This window comes from Gadus chalcogrammus, chromosome 1 (assembly GCF_026213295.1).
Source record: "Gadus chalcogrammus isolate NIFS_2021 chromosome 1, NIFS_Gcha_1.0, whole genome shotgun sequence".
NCBI classification, from domain to species: domain Eukaryota; kingdom Metazoa; phylum Chordata; class Actinopteri; order Gadiformes; family Gadidae; genus Gadus; species Gadus chalcogrammus.
Genome location: NC_079412.1, coordinates 16,320,615 through 16,333,567, shown reverse-complemented (window position 1 = coordinate 16,333,567; position 12,953 = coordinate 16,320,615). Strand labels below are relative to the sequence as shown.

Sequence of the window (12,953 nt, the reverse complement as noted above, 5' to 3'; positions counted from 1 at the left end):
GTTCATCATCATGGCTTAATGAAATGAAAAAACAGCAAGCCTCAGTGAGAAGAAACACAAGAGGGATGCTGAAGAATCTTATTATTCTCTCCCAGCCAGAGAGTGGTATATTTAGCTGTCCTCTCCGGGAGCTCAAACTGTGGTTAAACCTCTGTGTTAACTTCATGGCTGAGTTTTGACGGCCCCACTAAGAACACAGGATTTAATTACATCCTTGTAAGGATGGGAATAAAGATAGAAAGGGAGTATTCAAACCTGCCGCAGGGTCTACAACGTTACATTCACACACACAATATAAACTTTGTATCTCTGTCAGAGACCCACATACCAACCGATGAACCCAGCGTTGTGTGGTCCCAGAAGATGTCAGATTAATTTTTGATTGCCGATTCCCATTTGTTCCAGTGTTTCCAGGGGTAATTGACCTGCTGACAAGGAACCTGGTCCTTTGGGATGTGATCTCATGGCTGAGATTCAAAGAGAAGCTGGTACTGATATGTTGGGAGTGGTTTAACAAGACACCCGTTCCTCTGTGGTCGTCTGCAATGGATTTTGAGTGGAGGGTCAATAGCTGCTGCCTTTATGAAGAGAACAACAGCCAGATGTACAATGTATTTTATCATCGGAAGGAGGACAGACTGCACAGCAAATGCTACATCTTGCTTATCATTGACATGCAGATTATCTATAGACTAACACTAAGAGGGAATAGAGGGTGTAATAATGGTATTGATATTATAACCAAAGTCCTGCGTGGATTCTAAACATCCTTGAAGTATTAGACATGACAGCACAATGAAGGCAAGAAATGATGCAGTTGATTTTATTCTGGGCTGACTCAAACTGGAGGAGAGAATCAAGGGACTCTGGAGTAATCTCAATGCTTATCAAACCCTCTTTAGTTGCACTGTAAATAAAGAATGCATTATAGTCAGGGGAGAGTTAAGATTTGCTTATAGAGATACGATTATTAGGCTGGAGGAGAGCTTCACTCTGTGATGTGATACCCCTGCAGTTCAGAAGGTAGGCGCCGTCCCCTGTCCTGATTCAGGGAGAGGAAGCACTGTCACATGCTGAGCCGTACTGAGATTGCACATTATTCCTAATATCCTAATCATGCCAGCGATGTGTGAAAGGGCTTGGGGAGTCCGCCATCCTCACCTCCGAAGCTGACCGGTAGGTCCTTCAACCTTCTGAACTAAATGACGAAAGTGTCAATTCACACCAAACCTTAACATACACCCTTCTTGTGCTCAATGAGGCTCTGTACAAACATATTATTATTTTATCTTATTTTTATTTATATAAACCTTTGACAATTTCAAGATATGCAAGATGACCATTTGGTACAATAACCATGTTGGTAAGAGTTACAAACATGATAAGTGCGGTTAAATTACTGCGGAAGTGCCAATAAAAAGCTCAACTATTGGGCCTAATTGTATGTTACGCAGTTAAATACCAAATTCCAAGTCAACTTTTTGTAATTTATGGATCTAAAAAAAGAATCTGTCAGTACTTCGTTTAAAGTCCACCATCCATCGTTACGCACGACTTGGTGACATCAATGGAGACGCGCGCTCCAGAGGAACTTACAGCGCGGTGGCTGGTGTGACGACAGATAGCGGAGGGTATAAAAAGCGATGGGTAGGTATCTGCTCATACCTCTGAAGTTGGCCTTCAAGGGTCACCAACCGCTGTGAGAAGGGGAACAAAACGGTTACGTCTATAGCAAATGAACATAATCACCATTGAATTTGCCTACCAAGAGGAAGAACTAAAGACACCAAGTAAGTCTTTCATTTCAAGTCTTAATACCGTTTTACTTCATCTGCCATGCACATTTCAAACCTCTATCTTAGTTTAAATGCAAATCTGATTATATTCTCCATTTTTATCCTCATGACAGCTTTCCTTTTTTTTCCAAATATAATCTCATATCATTTCTTACCAGGCACAACTCTACTTGCAATGAAGTCGACGTATCTTCTCATCTTGGCTTCTCTCACGGTGGGTAACTTTACGGGTTCCAGAGGGCAGGGTATGCCAGACGATGGGACGGTGGACCACAAGACCATAGACGACATTATTCTACAGAGAGCAGAGACTATTTTGTTGCGCTCCATTTGGAAAAGATACAAGAGCAAGGAGAAACAAATGGTAAATGTAGCGCACCTCAACTGCGCTCAGTTATTGCTGTTCCAAATTGAATTCCATCTCGCCGAGAATAACTTGACTAGATATAGCCTATTCAAATTGTGCGTTAATTATTGTGTGATTTTTTTTTTTATTAACATGTATCTTGATGCCACTACAATATGGGTTACACAGTTGGTTTTCTTTTTTTATTTCAATTTGTTAACATTCTTAAAAATAATAATACACAATTTAAGATATTATCCTTTGGTTATCGTTTGTATCCTGTACCTTTTAACTTTTTACTTTGATAACCTCGATTGTAATCTAATGCACTTCATTTACTCAGGATACAGAAAACATTTAATTTGCAGGAGTCATTTAAAGATGGCAAATACATCTTCCCTTTGATGTAGCTAACAGAGCAAGTAAACGGTAATTTTTTTCTAATCTTCTTCCAGAAGGGCTTTACTCTCAGTCAGACTGGGTCACAAAGCGGCAACATCCCGGCAAGAGACTGAACGAGGACCTGGAGAAACGGCAGCATCCAGGGCGAAGGGAGGAGGAGGACGACGACGGGGAGGCAGACTACGAGGCTGTTCAGAAGAGACAGCACCCGGGAAAACGCGACGACGACCTAGACTCCTTTATAGAGTTCCAGAAAAGACAGCACCCGGGAAAACGCGCGATACTTGGACAGATTGCGGACAGCCCCGTGCTCCTGAGTGAACTTTCTAAAAGACAGCACCCGGGAAAACGCTTCCTCGCGTTTTTCAGCAAACGGCAGCACCCAGGTAAGCGTGACCCTGGCTTTGACGTGGAGCACGAGGAAAACGCGGCCCTCCAGCAATTCGACAAGCGTCAGCATCCCGGGAAACGTTTTTGGGAAAACCCGAGCCCGGATTCGGGCTCCACCAGACCCTGTGACGTGTTGGACCCATCCTCAGGCTGCAGCCAGACCAGCCTGTTGCTCGACCTCATAGACAACGTGACCAAGAGTCGCGTGGAGGAAAAGAGACAACACCCGGGTAAAAGACTCGCCCCCCCAGAGGAGGATTTGGTAGAAAAGTGATCATAATAAAAAACTAAAGTTTAGGCTGTTGTGAGCCTAATGTGCTGTATAGTAAAAAAAATAAATGTGTAAAGTAATTGACCGTAATCAAATAATTTCAGATAAGCCTGCCCATTTACATAATTTTCTATATACCCGAAAAAATGCCACATAGGTATTTTACAATTTAGGAACATGAAGTAATAGGCCTACATTGATTGCATTCAGGTATGTGATCGATGATAGCGCCCAAAGTGTATGTCATTGGATTAAAATATTTGCTTTTGCTTAACTTTGAGGAAGTGTGCACATGTTGTTCACTGAACCACGAATTATAACCTAATTTGACGACTAATGAAAAGGCAACTTTGATCGATTTGTGACACAGGCAACTCTTATTAAATACTTTTTTATTTTGCCTAATATTATATTTTTGCTTTGTGTTGTTACCTCTGTGAGGTTACAAAGTTTTAGTATAGGCTCCTATCAGATAAAAGCAATAGAAAAGTCGAAAATACGCTAACTGAATAGGCTGCAAAGAGTTATTTTTTACTAAAATATTATTGCATGGACTCATGTTTAACTGCAGCCTGTATGTAATTCCTGCCTTAAATCATTTCACAACTATGTCGATGTTACAATAAAATGCATTAGTAAAGAATTTTGGCGTGGACTTTTTAGTTGCAGTCATGGAATAGCTTTTGGGTGCGTGAAGTATTTTTTTTTTTCTACTAAAAACATTTATACTGACATTGGAAGGGCCAATGCTTATCAGAAATGCACCGACATGTGCAGTAGGTCTATATCAAATAACGAACGTATCGGCCAATGATAGAAAGTATGTCTCGTATAATTTTTATTCTTTACTCCCTATTAAATAATAACTATTTGATGCTCGGACCGCTGGATCCCAAATCTGACGCGCGCGGACAGTGGCATGAATGACAACCATCAACCGATTGGTTTGAACCACTATTATTATTCGTGTAAATGTTGCGGTTATCATATAAAAGTATAGGAAACGTGAAAGAAAAAACTAGAGTAGGCACTAGGCAGTGTAGACAACCCAACTACGTTTTAACATAGCCATGGCTTTCGGCGTTTTGTTCTGTTTGTCCCTCACATGCTGCCATACGGAGGGGTGTCACATGACTAGGTTGGGCAGCTGTGGTGCAGCCATAGGTTGCAGCTGGGAGCTGCGAGCTGTCAATATCCACATTTTCAAACAATAACTTTTGTAAACGTGTGAGTACAAATGTTTTACTGAAGATTATATTCAGGTGTACCATTGAGCAACACAAGGGAGAGCGTTTCTTGTGATGTCAGGAGACAAAACGTGCCATTGTTTAGCCCCAAGCTAGTGTATGGTACCTAGCATGGCTAGTTGGCTGGTCGCTGCTCCTTAGATCACTGAACTCTACGCAACGAGACGAAAAAATGAGTTTAAATCATCAGAAAGCTACTGGGGAGGTTCATGTCTTTGTAAATTTCTCACTACGATAATAGTGATTTGATTCACCGACGTTCGAAATCCATTTTTGTTTTTCGAAAGTTTAAAACGTCGTTAGCATTGCACCGATTTGACATACTGCATGATGTGTGCTCTTGAAATGTAAGTTTCTGTCAATTGCAGCGTCATATAAGGCAATGCGTTGGCAGAAAACATGTTAATGACTCACTAGTGTTGAGTCAGAGGGCGGACCCTACCATAGGACGATGTGCAATAGCAATTCATAGCAATTTCGTGTACACGTTAAGCATATTAGGTACAACAACAATAAAGTATTCATAATACATTCAGCCAAAGCCTTATGCACCTGCTAATAACATTGCGTAACGTTACATTGTGTAAATGTAAAACAACGTATTCGGCAGATCTATATTCGGCAATTTAGGGTGCAATTACAAGAGACCACCATCTACCGCTGACAACGGTAATGAGGTTCCACTCATCTGATAGTTAATGAGAGATTAAATAAAACAAATATGAGATTCAATAACGCAAACGATTTCAGACATCAGTTACGGGTGAAAATCATAGCAATGTGTATTCTGTGTGTTATAAGAACATTTATTGGGGGTGCAATCTTTTTTGATAATTTGGGTTTGGACTTTTCTTTCACTCACATCCTGAAAACCAAGGTTTTCCCTGGCTGGGATGGAACTGTCCTGTGTTGGCGTGAACACCCGGTGGCGGGTGGAATGAATGGAAACGCCTTTCCCACCGTGCATCGCGTCCATCAGGGCTTCATCCACAGCCGATTCCTCCCATGGCATCTAGTTATCCACCCCCCTTTGAAGGCACAGGGGAAGTGAAGGAGGGATTCATTTGCCCACTGTGCCATAAGGATCTGCAGTCCTTTTACCAACTCCAGGACCACTATGAGGAGGAGCACTCTGGAGACGACCGTCATGTTAGGGGGCAACTCAAGAGTAAGTGCCTGTAATATCTGTGATAATCGTATCTAGGTTAGAGTGAATTTATCCTGAATTTAGTAAGATGGTCAACTCACCTCAGAATACTTCTGTAGAACGTAGCCTAGATTCGAAACGGAGGGATGCGGAAAGTATTTTAAGGCTTATCAGATAAGTGAAAAGCAGATAATTCCAGCACTGGCTGCATGTGTGGGTAACAGCATAATTATTGAATAGTTGTGCATTGAGTGATATTGGATGCATTAGGGTTGGAGTAGGATTGAAGCAGCATCATCACCATCTGTGCGTGTGCAGGTTTGGTTCAAAAGGCTAAGAAAGCCAAAGATAAACTGCTGAAGAGGGATGGAGACGACCGAGCTGACACTGGAAGCTATGAGTCATTCTACTACGGCGGAGTGGATCCATACATGTGGGAGCCCCAGGAGCTGGGTAAGGCTGGAGAGATGCACTGGTTAAGAGAGAAGATTTAATGTTTTTTTTTTCTAGCCTAAGGCTTGAATCTCTGATCCATTTTGAAATATTAATGTACCAATTATCCATTTTTTACATAACTAATAATGACTCAGTCAGAACTACATAATAGATGTGTTGCAAACTAAACATGCATTTTATAAAGTGGAAACAAAGGATTCAAATATATCAGATTTACATAGGCATTGATTGACATCAGACTGCTGGTCTTGCTGGATAATTAATTAAACTTCTTCTTGCAGGTGCAACCAGAAATCATCAGGACTATTTCAAAAAACACAGAGCAGCCAGGATAGACCACTATGTGATCGAAGTCAACAAGCTCCTCATCAGACTAGAAAAGGTGTGGTTGTGAAATCGCTAACCACTATTCATTTGAATTATAATTTCCATTCTATCCATGCAATAATGTCATCTTACTTGTGGCCCAATTGTTTCAGCTCACATCTTTCGATAGGACCAACTCGGATGTAGCTAAAATCAGAGGTTTGTTCACTTCCATCATATTTAAATATATGAGATCCATCTCATCTTCCATTTCTAAAGCTATCTCCCCTCCACAGCCATAGAGAAGTCGGTGGTGCCATGGGTGAGCGACTCGGACGTGCCCTTCTGTCCCGACTGTGGGAACAAGTTCAACATCAGGAACCGGCGGCACCACTGCCGTCTGTGTGGCTCCATCATGTGTAGGAAATGCATGGACTTTGTTCCTCTGCCCCTGGCCTGTGAGTATAACTATGAAGGTCACGATCATGTCTGTCTGGTATGGCACCCCTCACTCTGTGTTTCTTCCTTGGATGGTTTACTCCTTGATAATAGAGTTTTAGCTTGCTCCTGGGTGTGCTAGGGTAGGAGAGTATCCCTGAAATGTGGTCCGTGAAGCCCTTTGAGACTGCAGATGTGATTAAGGGGCAATAAAAAATACAATTTGCTTGACATAATTATGGACGACACTTTGGTGCATTACAAACAGAGCTTTTTTTTTTTACCTCTTATGTAAGGGCTTCTCTCTCTTTCTCTCTCTCTCTCTTTTTCTCTCGCCCTCCCTCCCACTCACCAGATAAGTTGACCAGTGGCACACGGGAGTCCCTTTGCATCCCTGGCAGCCCGGGTCAGTCCCAGGCCCCACCCTCAGGGGCCGGGGCCAGTGGGATGGGCTCCAGAAGGGGCAGCCTGAGCAGCCTGAGCAGCGTCACCTCCATGCTGGAGGAGAAGGACGACGAGAAGATCCGCTGCTGCCACCACTGCATGGACACGCTGCTGAAGAGACAGCAGAAGCTGGAGGAGAGGGACCACATGCCTGACATAGTCAAACTATATGAGGTACGACGCTCAAAGGTCCAAGCTGTAAGAGCCAAAGCCTTTTTAATATAGATATATATAATATATATAACATAAACAAATACAGCCACAGCACTGATTTATATCTGGCTTCATTAGACGATTGCTGTCTTGTACACTTAAGTACCTACGTTACACTAGCTTCAGCGAGGCAATTTAGTAATTATTTCCTGATCAGCATTTTTATATCTCCTGGTTTGTTGATATTCTTTATCGTCAAGTACTGTAAGTCTTAAAGGCTGGCTATGGTTCACTGCCCACCCCCATGGCTTGGTCCACCCACTTGGTGCCAAAAGATGACAGCATTTGTGCACAAGGGGGTGTCAGATGCGTGCTCTGCATCACTTCATGTGCGCCCTTAAAGAATGATTTATCTCACAGGCCATATTGTTGCTCTCGCTAGCAGAGACATTATTATGTTGAGTTTTATTGCACTGTGGGCAGTAGAACTGCCCATTTTTGCGTTTTTAAGCCAACATATTCATGCCCTTCATTGTGTATTTATTCTGGTATTCAATGTCTTGCATCTTGTGTTGATTCTTTCAGAGGCTAAGAATGTGTATGGACAAGGTTGATGAAAAGGCACCAGAGTACATCAAAGTGGCCGAATCTCTTAAGTAAGTCCAATTGCACTGTAAATAACCTAGAGGGAAATCATTGGTTTGGATTCAAAGCAAAAAATGACTCTATTTTGACTCTATTCATTCATAGTGCCGGGGAAACCACATACAACCTGGACTCTGCTGGTGGGCTTAGACTGGAAGTACAGAAGTACTACGAGTTAATCGATGCATTGAGGTCAGTGCATTGCAAGTTTTTTTTATAATTGAAGATTAAACTAGTCTAGTCAAATCTAATGTAATATGTATGAAGGGGTAAACTGGATTTCTCGCTCGCTCTCCTCTCATCAGTAAGAGGATTTTAACCCTGGGAATGAAAGATGATCCAGCCCCCACGCCAAAGTCCCTCCATCTGCAGAAAATGATCCGTTACACCGCAACGCTCTTCGTCCAGGTAAGAACACCTAAAAGAGGAGATATATGGTTCAGGGGCGAATTCAATACTTCAATTCAAAACACATTTTTATGTTTACCCTTCTGGCCATTGTGCTTCCACTAGGAGAAGCTGTTGGGTCTGATGTCTCTTCCAACCAAAGACAAGTATGAGGCACTGAAGGAGAAGAGGAAGCAGGAACAAGAGAAGAAACTCCAGCAGGAGAGATTGGTGAGGAGGTGCTCCTTTTATTCCTCCTCAAACAGTTTCCAGCTCATGTTTATATCTCACGGTCTCTTCCACCCACCAGGCTGCTCAGGAGTCCATGAGGAAGAGGCAGGAGTCTGAGAAGAACCGTTCCGTCGCCACCACCAATGGAGAAGTCCCCCCGGCTCCCAAACCTCCTCGCATGACCAAGGCAGGAGGTTGGCTGCCCTCGGCCGATTCCAAGAAAACCCACAGTGAGCTCAAGGACCCCCTGCTGCAGCAGATAGACAACATCCAGTCGTTCCTGCGGCAAGCGAGGGAGGCCCAGCGGACGGACGAGGTGGCCATGCTGGAAGAGAACCTGCGGCAGCTGCAGGACGAATACGACCAGCAGCAGACCAGCTTGGCCATCGCTCTCTCCCAGAAGCTGGCCCAGGAGGAGAACCTGCAACAGGGGGAGATTCAAAGGCTTGAGGCCCGGGAAAGGAGCGAGTGGGAGCAAAGAGCTCCGGCGGCGGACTCCCGGCAGCCCTCTTCCATCTGGGAATGCTCTTTGGACCTCGGCGAGCCGGTGGCTGGGTATGTGGAGGAGGACAAGATTGGAGATGTAACCCCTAAATTTGAAAGGAGCCCTCTGTCATTAAGAGCGTTCCCTGCTCTCGCGGGCCAAGAAGAGTCCCCTCCTAGGTTGAGGAGCTTAGGAGGACATGTCACTCCTCCCAGCAGCGAAGGGCCAAACAGCTCCTCTCTAAACCCCTTCGAAGAGGACTCCACGCCTACTGAAGAGGACCCGTCCAACCCCTTCTTCGAGGACATACAGGAGGAACACAAAGAGGTGAGCAACGGGAAGAAGGAATACAACCCCTTTGATGACGAAGAAGACAACGGTGGACAGGAAGAACCCGCTGCAACATCTCTTGGAAACCCTTTCGAGGAGGAGAGTAGTGAGACGAGCAACCCTTTCACGGAGGCCTCTGGGGACTCCCCAGGGGTTTCGACCAACCCCTTCGAGGGGGACGAAGACGCAGGAGCTCTGGCGGACATTGACATGATAGAGGAGGAACTGCTTCTGCAGCAGATTGACAACATTAGGGCCTACATCTTTGACGCTAAGATAAACGGCCGTCTGGACGAGGTGGAGCTGCTCTCAGCCAACCTGAGAGAACTACAGCACACCCTGCAGGAGCAGAAGAAAACCCACTGACCCTGTTCCATCAGATCCTGTGATCAGCCTCAGATAAGGGTGCCCATTGCCCATCAACGTAATAAACATCTTATAACCCCGGTGAGAGCTGCTTCCGTCGGCTGAACTCTAAAACTAAGCACTATGTCTCTGTTGTACCAAGTGAATCCTTTTGCAAGCACTAAAAGACTGAGTAGATGTTTTGTTGACTGTTAACCATTGCCTCAACTAAAGCCGTTTGTTCTATCCACTAATAAGAATCAAGAAAAGGGATGCAGTTGACTGAGCTCATATGAGGCCATGAGCCTAGTGAAGTTCCCAATTGTATGTTATTGCCAACTAAAACAAACAAGTGCATTAAAATATGTTATTAAATACCGGATTAAAAAAAGACATAGAAATGTATTGCTCATTTCTGTAAAAAAAACGTAACATCCATTGTTTAAGTAATTTATGAAACTGAATCTGAATTATAGTGAATAAATCATTCATTTAGGTATTTAGTTAATGAGAATCAGAAGGTTTCTCTTCAAATTGATAACCTAGGGCTAGCATGTAGTGCCGGACTTGATGACTATTCTACACAACATTTTTCATGCAAAATATTTTTAAGCACACACTAACTACTTAATGATCTATTTACGTTATTTCATTTTGCGTAATTAAAGCACAAGGCATAATGCACAGAATCAATGTGCTTTTCTGCAAGAAACGCCATCAATATCATTTCTGTATATTAACTTGTTATAGTAAACATTGTTAATGTAACACGCATTCTTTCAAAGATCTGATGCATGTTTTGTTGATTGTTGGATGTATATGCATCTCTGCAAGGCCTCAGATATTTGTTTGTTTGGTTGTAGATATTGATCACAAAATTGTGCAGCATCATTGCTGCAAAGGTATACTGAGGTGTGTTTCATGATGTACACCTTCTGTGGTACTTTAACAATGTATAGAATAACTTCAAAGGTCCAAAGTGATGCAGTTTTCGAATTGTATGCAGAAACTTAAAGCATGGCACCTATCTCAATTTCCAATAATTACATTTTCCTTTTGTAGTTACATAGAGGATTGGCTTATCAGCGGGAACATGAAAACAAATTGTTTTGAATCCAACTTTATTCAGCGAATTCATTATTTACCTTATGGTAACCCCAACTCGACGAAGCCAGTAAGTATTATCCTAATGCTGCTTATTCTACTACATAAAATTGACCACTGTCCAAAGGTTTGACTACAGACTGAGTTTGCCGTTATGCTCAATCCAATGTGTTGTGAATAATCCCAGTAAAACATTCAAATCAAAATATTGACAATAAATGTGTTATTAACGTTTCCAAGGTTACACATTGATTGTGTCCGTTGCTAACATTGTTGTATTTGATTAGTGCCTGTGTATGTTATCTTGCCATTCAAGACATTTATTTTCTAAGAACCTAACCTTCAGCCATCATTTGACGGCTCCATCTCAGCACAAATAAAATTTGATATTGAGAAATAAAATGGCCTGTGGACCTCAGCTTGATTGTGTAACATATGTACCTACCGCAAATAGTTTGAAACTGGCCTCTAGAATTTTTTTAATTAGGAAGTATTTATTACAATTTGTAGACTTGTTTAAATAGATACATTAAGCAACCAACGCTATACATATAGCTTCACTATTTACAAAAGGAAAAGTATTTTAACATAAGAAACAAACACAAAATAACGGTAGAAAATCAATATGTCAAAATGTTTCAATGTCTGATCTTCGGGACAGTTACTCCTGGGCCGCTGCCATCTGCGTGCGGTATTTTCCAGTAAACTCTTTGGGCAGTGGTGTGGTGCCAGGACAAGGTACTTGACCCTCAACCTCACAGATGCACTCCTTCAGACAATACTTCTTTGGACCAAAATTGGCAGGGTTGGACTCTTGCATTTTTGCAAGGGCTTCAACGTGCAAGACCTCTCTATATACAGAAAAAAGATGAATACATATTAAAACATGCATATAACAATACTATCTGACGCTGTGACAGTCACCATCTTGTGTCTTCATTAGAAAGACAACCTGTATTAACGTGTGAACTAATGAAATATGAATAACTTTAACACCAATAATTAGTTCTTCAGTTAGTTTATTTTACCTTTATTTCACGACCATGTTGAAGGCATAATGCATTGTTTCAACTCAATAAATTGCATAATATACTGATTAGTTAATATTCCTTACTCTGATTTGCAGAGAATTTTCTTCACGTGTTGCGTTATAAGTTGGTGGTCCTTTCCTTCCACATCAACAAGAACCTGCTCTCCACCATCTGCATGAATTAATGGCGAGAATTAGCCTGGCCTAAACTGCTCTATTGTATAATTACGATAAATCATAAAAGCAAACTCACCCAAGTAGAATTTCAGGAAAGACGAGGGCGTCATGTTCTTAAACATCACAACTTGGACCCATGGATTTTTATACTGGATTTGAGGAATATTGAAGAACACAAACTTTCTAGAAACCACAAGAGGTTTAGACAGGTTAGGCAACATAACCAAACCAATGAAACAACAGGAGAAAACAGAAGCTCACCAATGAGAATTTTGTTTTTGAACATACATATGTAATGACCTAATGACTTATGTCATTATAGATTATAATATAAATGTGATGTTCTGATTGCACATTCACTTGAGGCTCTGCTGCTGTTAGCAAGCAAACACACATTTTATAGTCGCGACCGAAAGGGTACTGCAATTCTATTATTCTAATAAGCAGTGACAGACGTTAAAAAGCCATAACACATTCCCCAGCAGAGCTGCACATGAGCTAACATTAGCCTATGCTATAACTAACGTTACTGACCTTGCTCCCTCGCTGAGCTCTCCAGATGTATTATAATTAACGGTCATAATCTTTACTCGGTTCTTAAAAATCAAATCCCCTTTTTGGAGATACTCTAGCGTTCTTCTGATCGGAAACCTTCCTTTCATAGGCATCTTTAAGATTTAAGGAGTTGGGTCAATACACATTAGAAGCAGCACCACTGAGCAGCACACGAACTGTCCCGCTTTGATGACGTTGTTCAACGGATGACGTCGGCTAGTTGTAGTTTGAGTTCTTGTGTAGTTCTTTTATGAGACAGTCAAGAACCT

General features: G+C 42.2%; 3 protein-coding genes across 3 annotated transcripts; 2 read left to right on the top strand and 1 right to left on the bottom strand.

Moving 5' to 3' along the window:
- The first annotated feature begins 1,656 nt into the window (after positions 1-1,656).
- LOC130384374 (pro-thyrotropin-releasing hormone-A-like) lies at positions 1,657-3,208 on the top strand. Its single transcript, XM_056592514.1, is given in 4 exon segments — positions 1,657-1,790; positions 1,955-2,125; positions 2,128-2,160; positions 2,598-3,208. Coding segments are annotated over 4 exon segments (870 nt in total). The 5' UTR covers positions 1,657-1,735.
- Positions 3,209-4,325: 1,117 nt separating this feature from the next.
- On the top strand, positions 4,326-11,358 carry LOC130384193 (rabenosyn-5-like). The gene is made up of 12 exons (XM_056592298.1): positions 4,326-4,432; positions 5,330-5,620; positions 5,918-6,052; positions 6,337-6,437; positions 6,535-6,580; positions 6,658-6,819; positions 7,155-7,417; positions 7,982-8,052; positions 8,147-8,233; positions 8,347-8,449; positions 8,555-8,659; positions 8,739-11,358. The coding sequence occupies exons 2-12, from the start codon at positions 5,458-5,460 to the stop codon at positions 9,837-9,839; spliced, it is 2,337 nt and encodes a 778-aa protein (XP_056448273.1). The 5' UTR covers positions 4,326-4,432; positions 5,330-5,457; the 3' UTR covers positions 9,840-11,358.
- Positions 10,281-12,904, bottom strand: LOC130384401 (28S ribosomal protein S25, mitochondrial-like). The gene is made up of 4 exons (XM_056592555.1): positions 12,664-12,904; positions 12,206-12,312; positions 12,037-12,124; positions 10,281-11,773 (listed from the first exon to the last, which is right to left on the bottom strand). Exons 1-4 carry the CDS (start codon positions 12,795-12,797, stop codon positions 11,584-11,586), a joined length of 519 nt encoding a protein of 172 aa, XP_056448530.1. The 5' UTR covers positions 12,798-12,904; the 3' UTR covers positions 10,281-11,583.
- Positions 12,905-12,953: the final 49 nt, after the last annotated feature.

What these genes read in the sequence shown, in the direction of transcription:
- LOC130384193 (XM_056592298.1), top strand. Translation starts at nt 5,458, where the DNA reads ATGGCATCTAGTTATCCACCCCCCTTTGAAGGCACAGGGGAAGTGAAG. An exon ending in GGATGTAGCTAAAATCAGAG is followed by an intron (nt 6,581 to 6,657) that starts GTTTGTTCACTT and finishes TCCCCTCCACAG; the next exon opens with CCATAGAGAAGTCGGTGGTG. An exon ending in ACATAGTCAAACTATATGAG is followed by an intron (nt 7,418 to 7,981) that starts GTACGACGCTCA and finishes TGATTCTTTCAG; the next exon opens with AGGCTAAGAATGTGTATGGA.
- LOC130384401 (XM_056592555.1), bottom strand. Translation starts at nt 12,797, where the DNA reads ATGCCTATGAAAGGAAGGTTTCCGATCAGAAGAACGCTAGAGTATCTC. An exon ending in GAGCTCAGCGAGGGAGCAAG is followed by an intron (nt 12,313 to 12,663) that starts GTCAGTAACGTT and finishes TGTGGTTTCTAG; the next exon opens with AAAGTTTGTGTTCTTCAATA. An exon ending in AAAATTCTCTGCAAATCAGA is followed by an intron (nt 11,774 to 12,036) that starts GTAAGGAATATT and finishes TTCTGTATATAG; the next exon opens with AGAGGTCTTGCACGTTGAAG.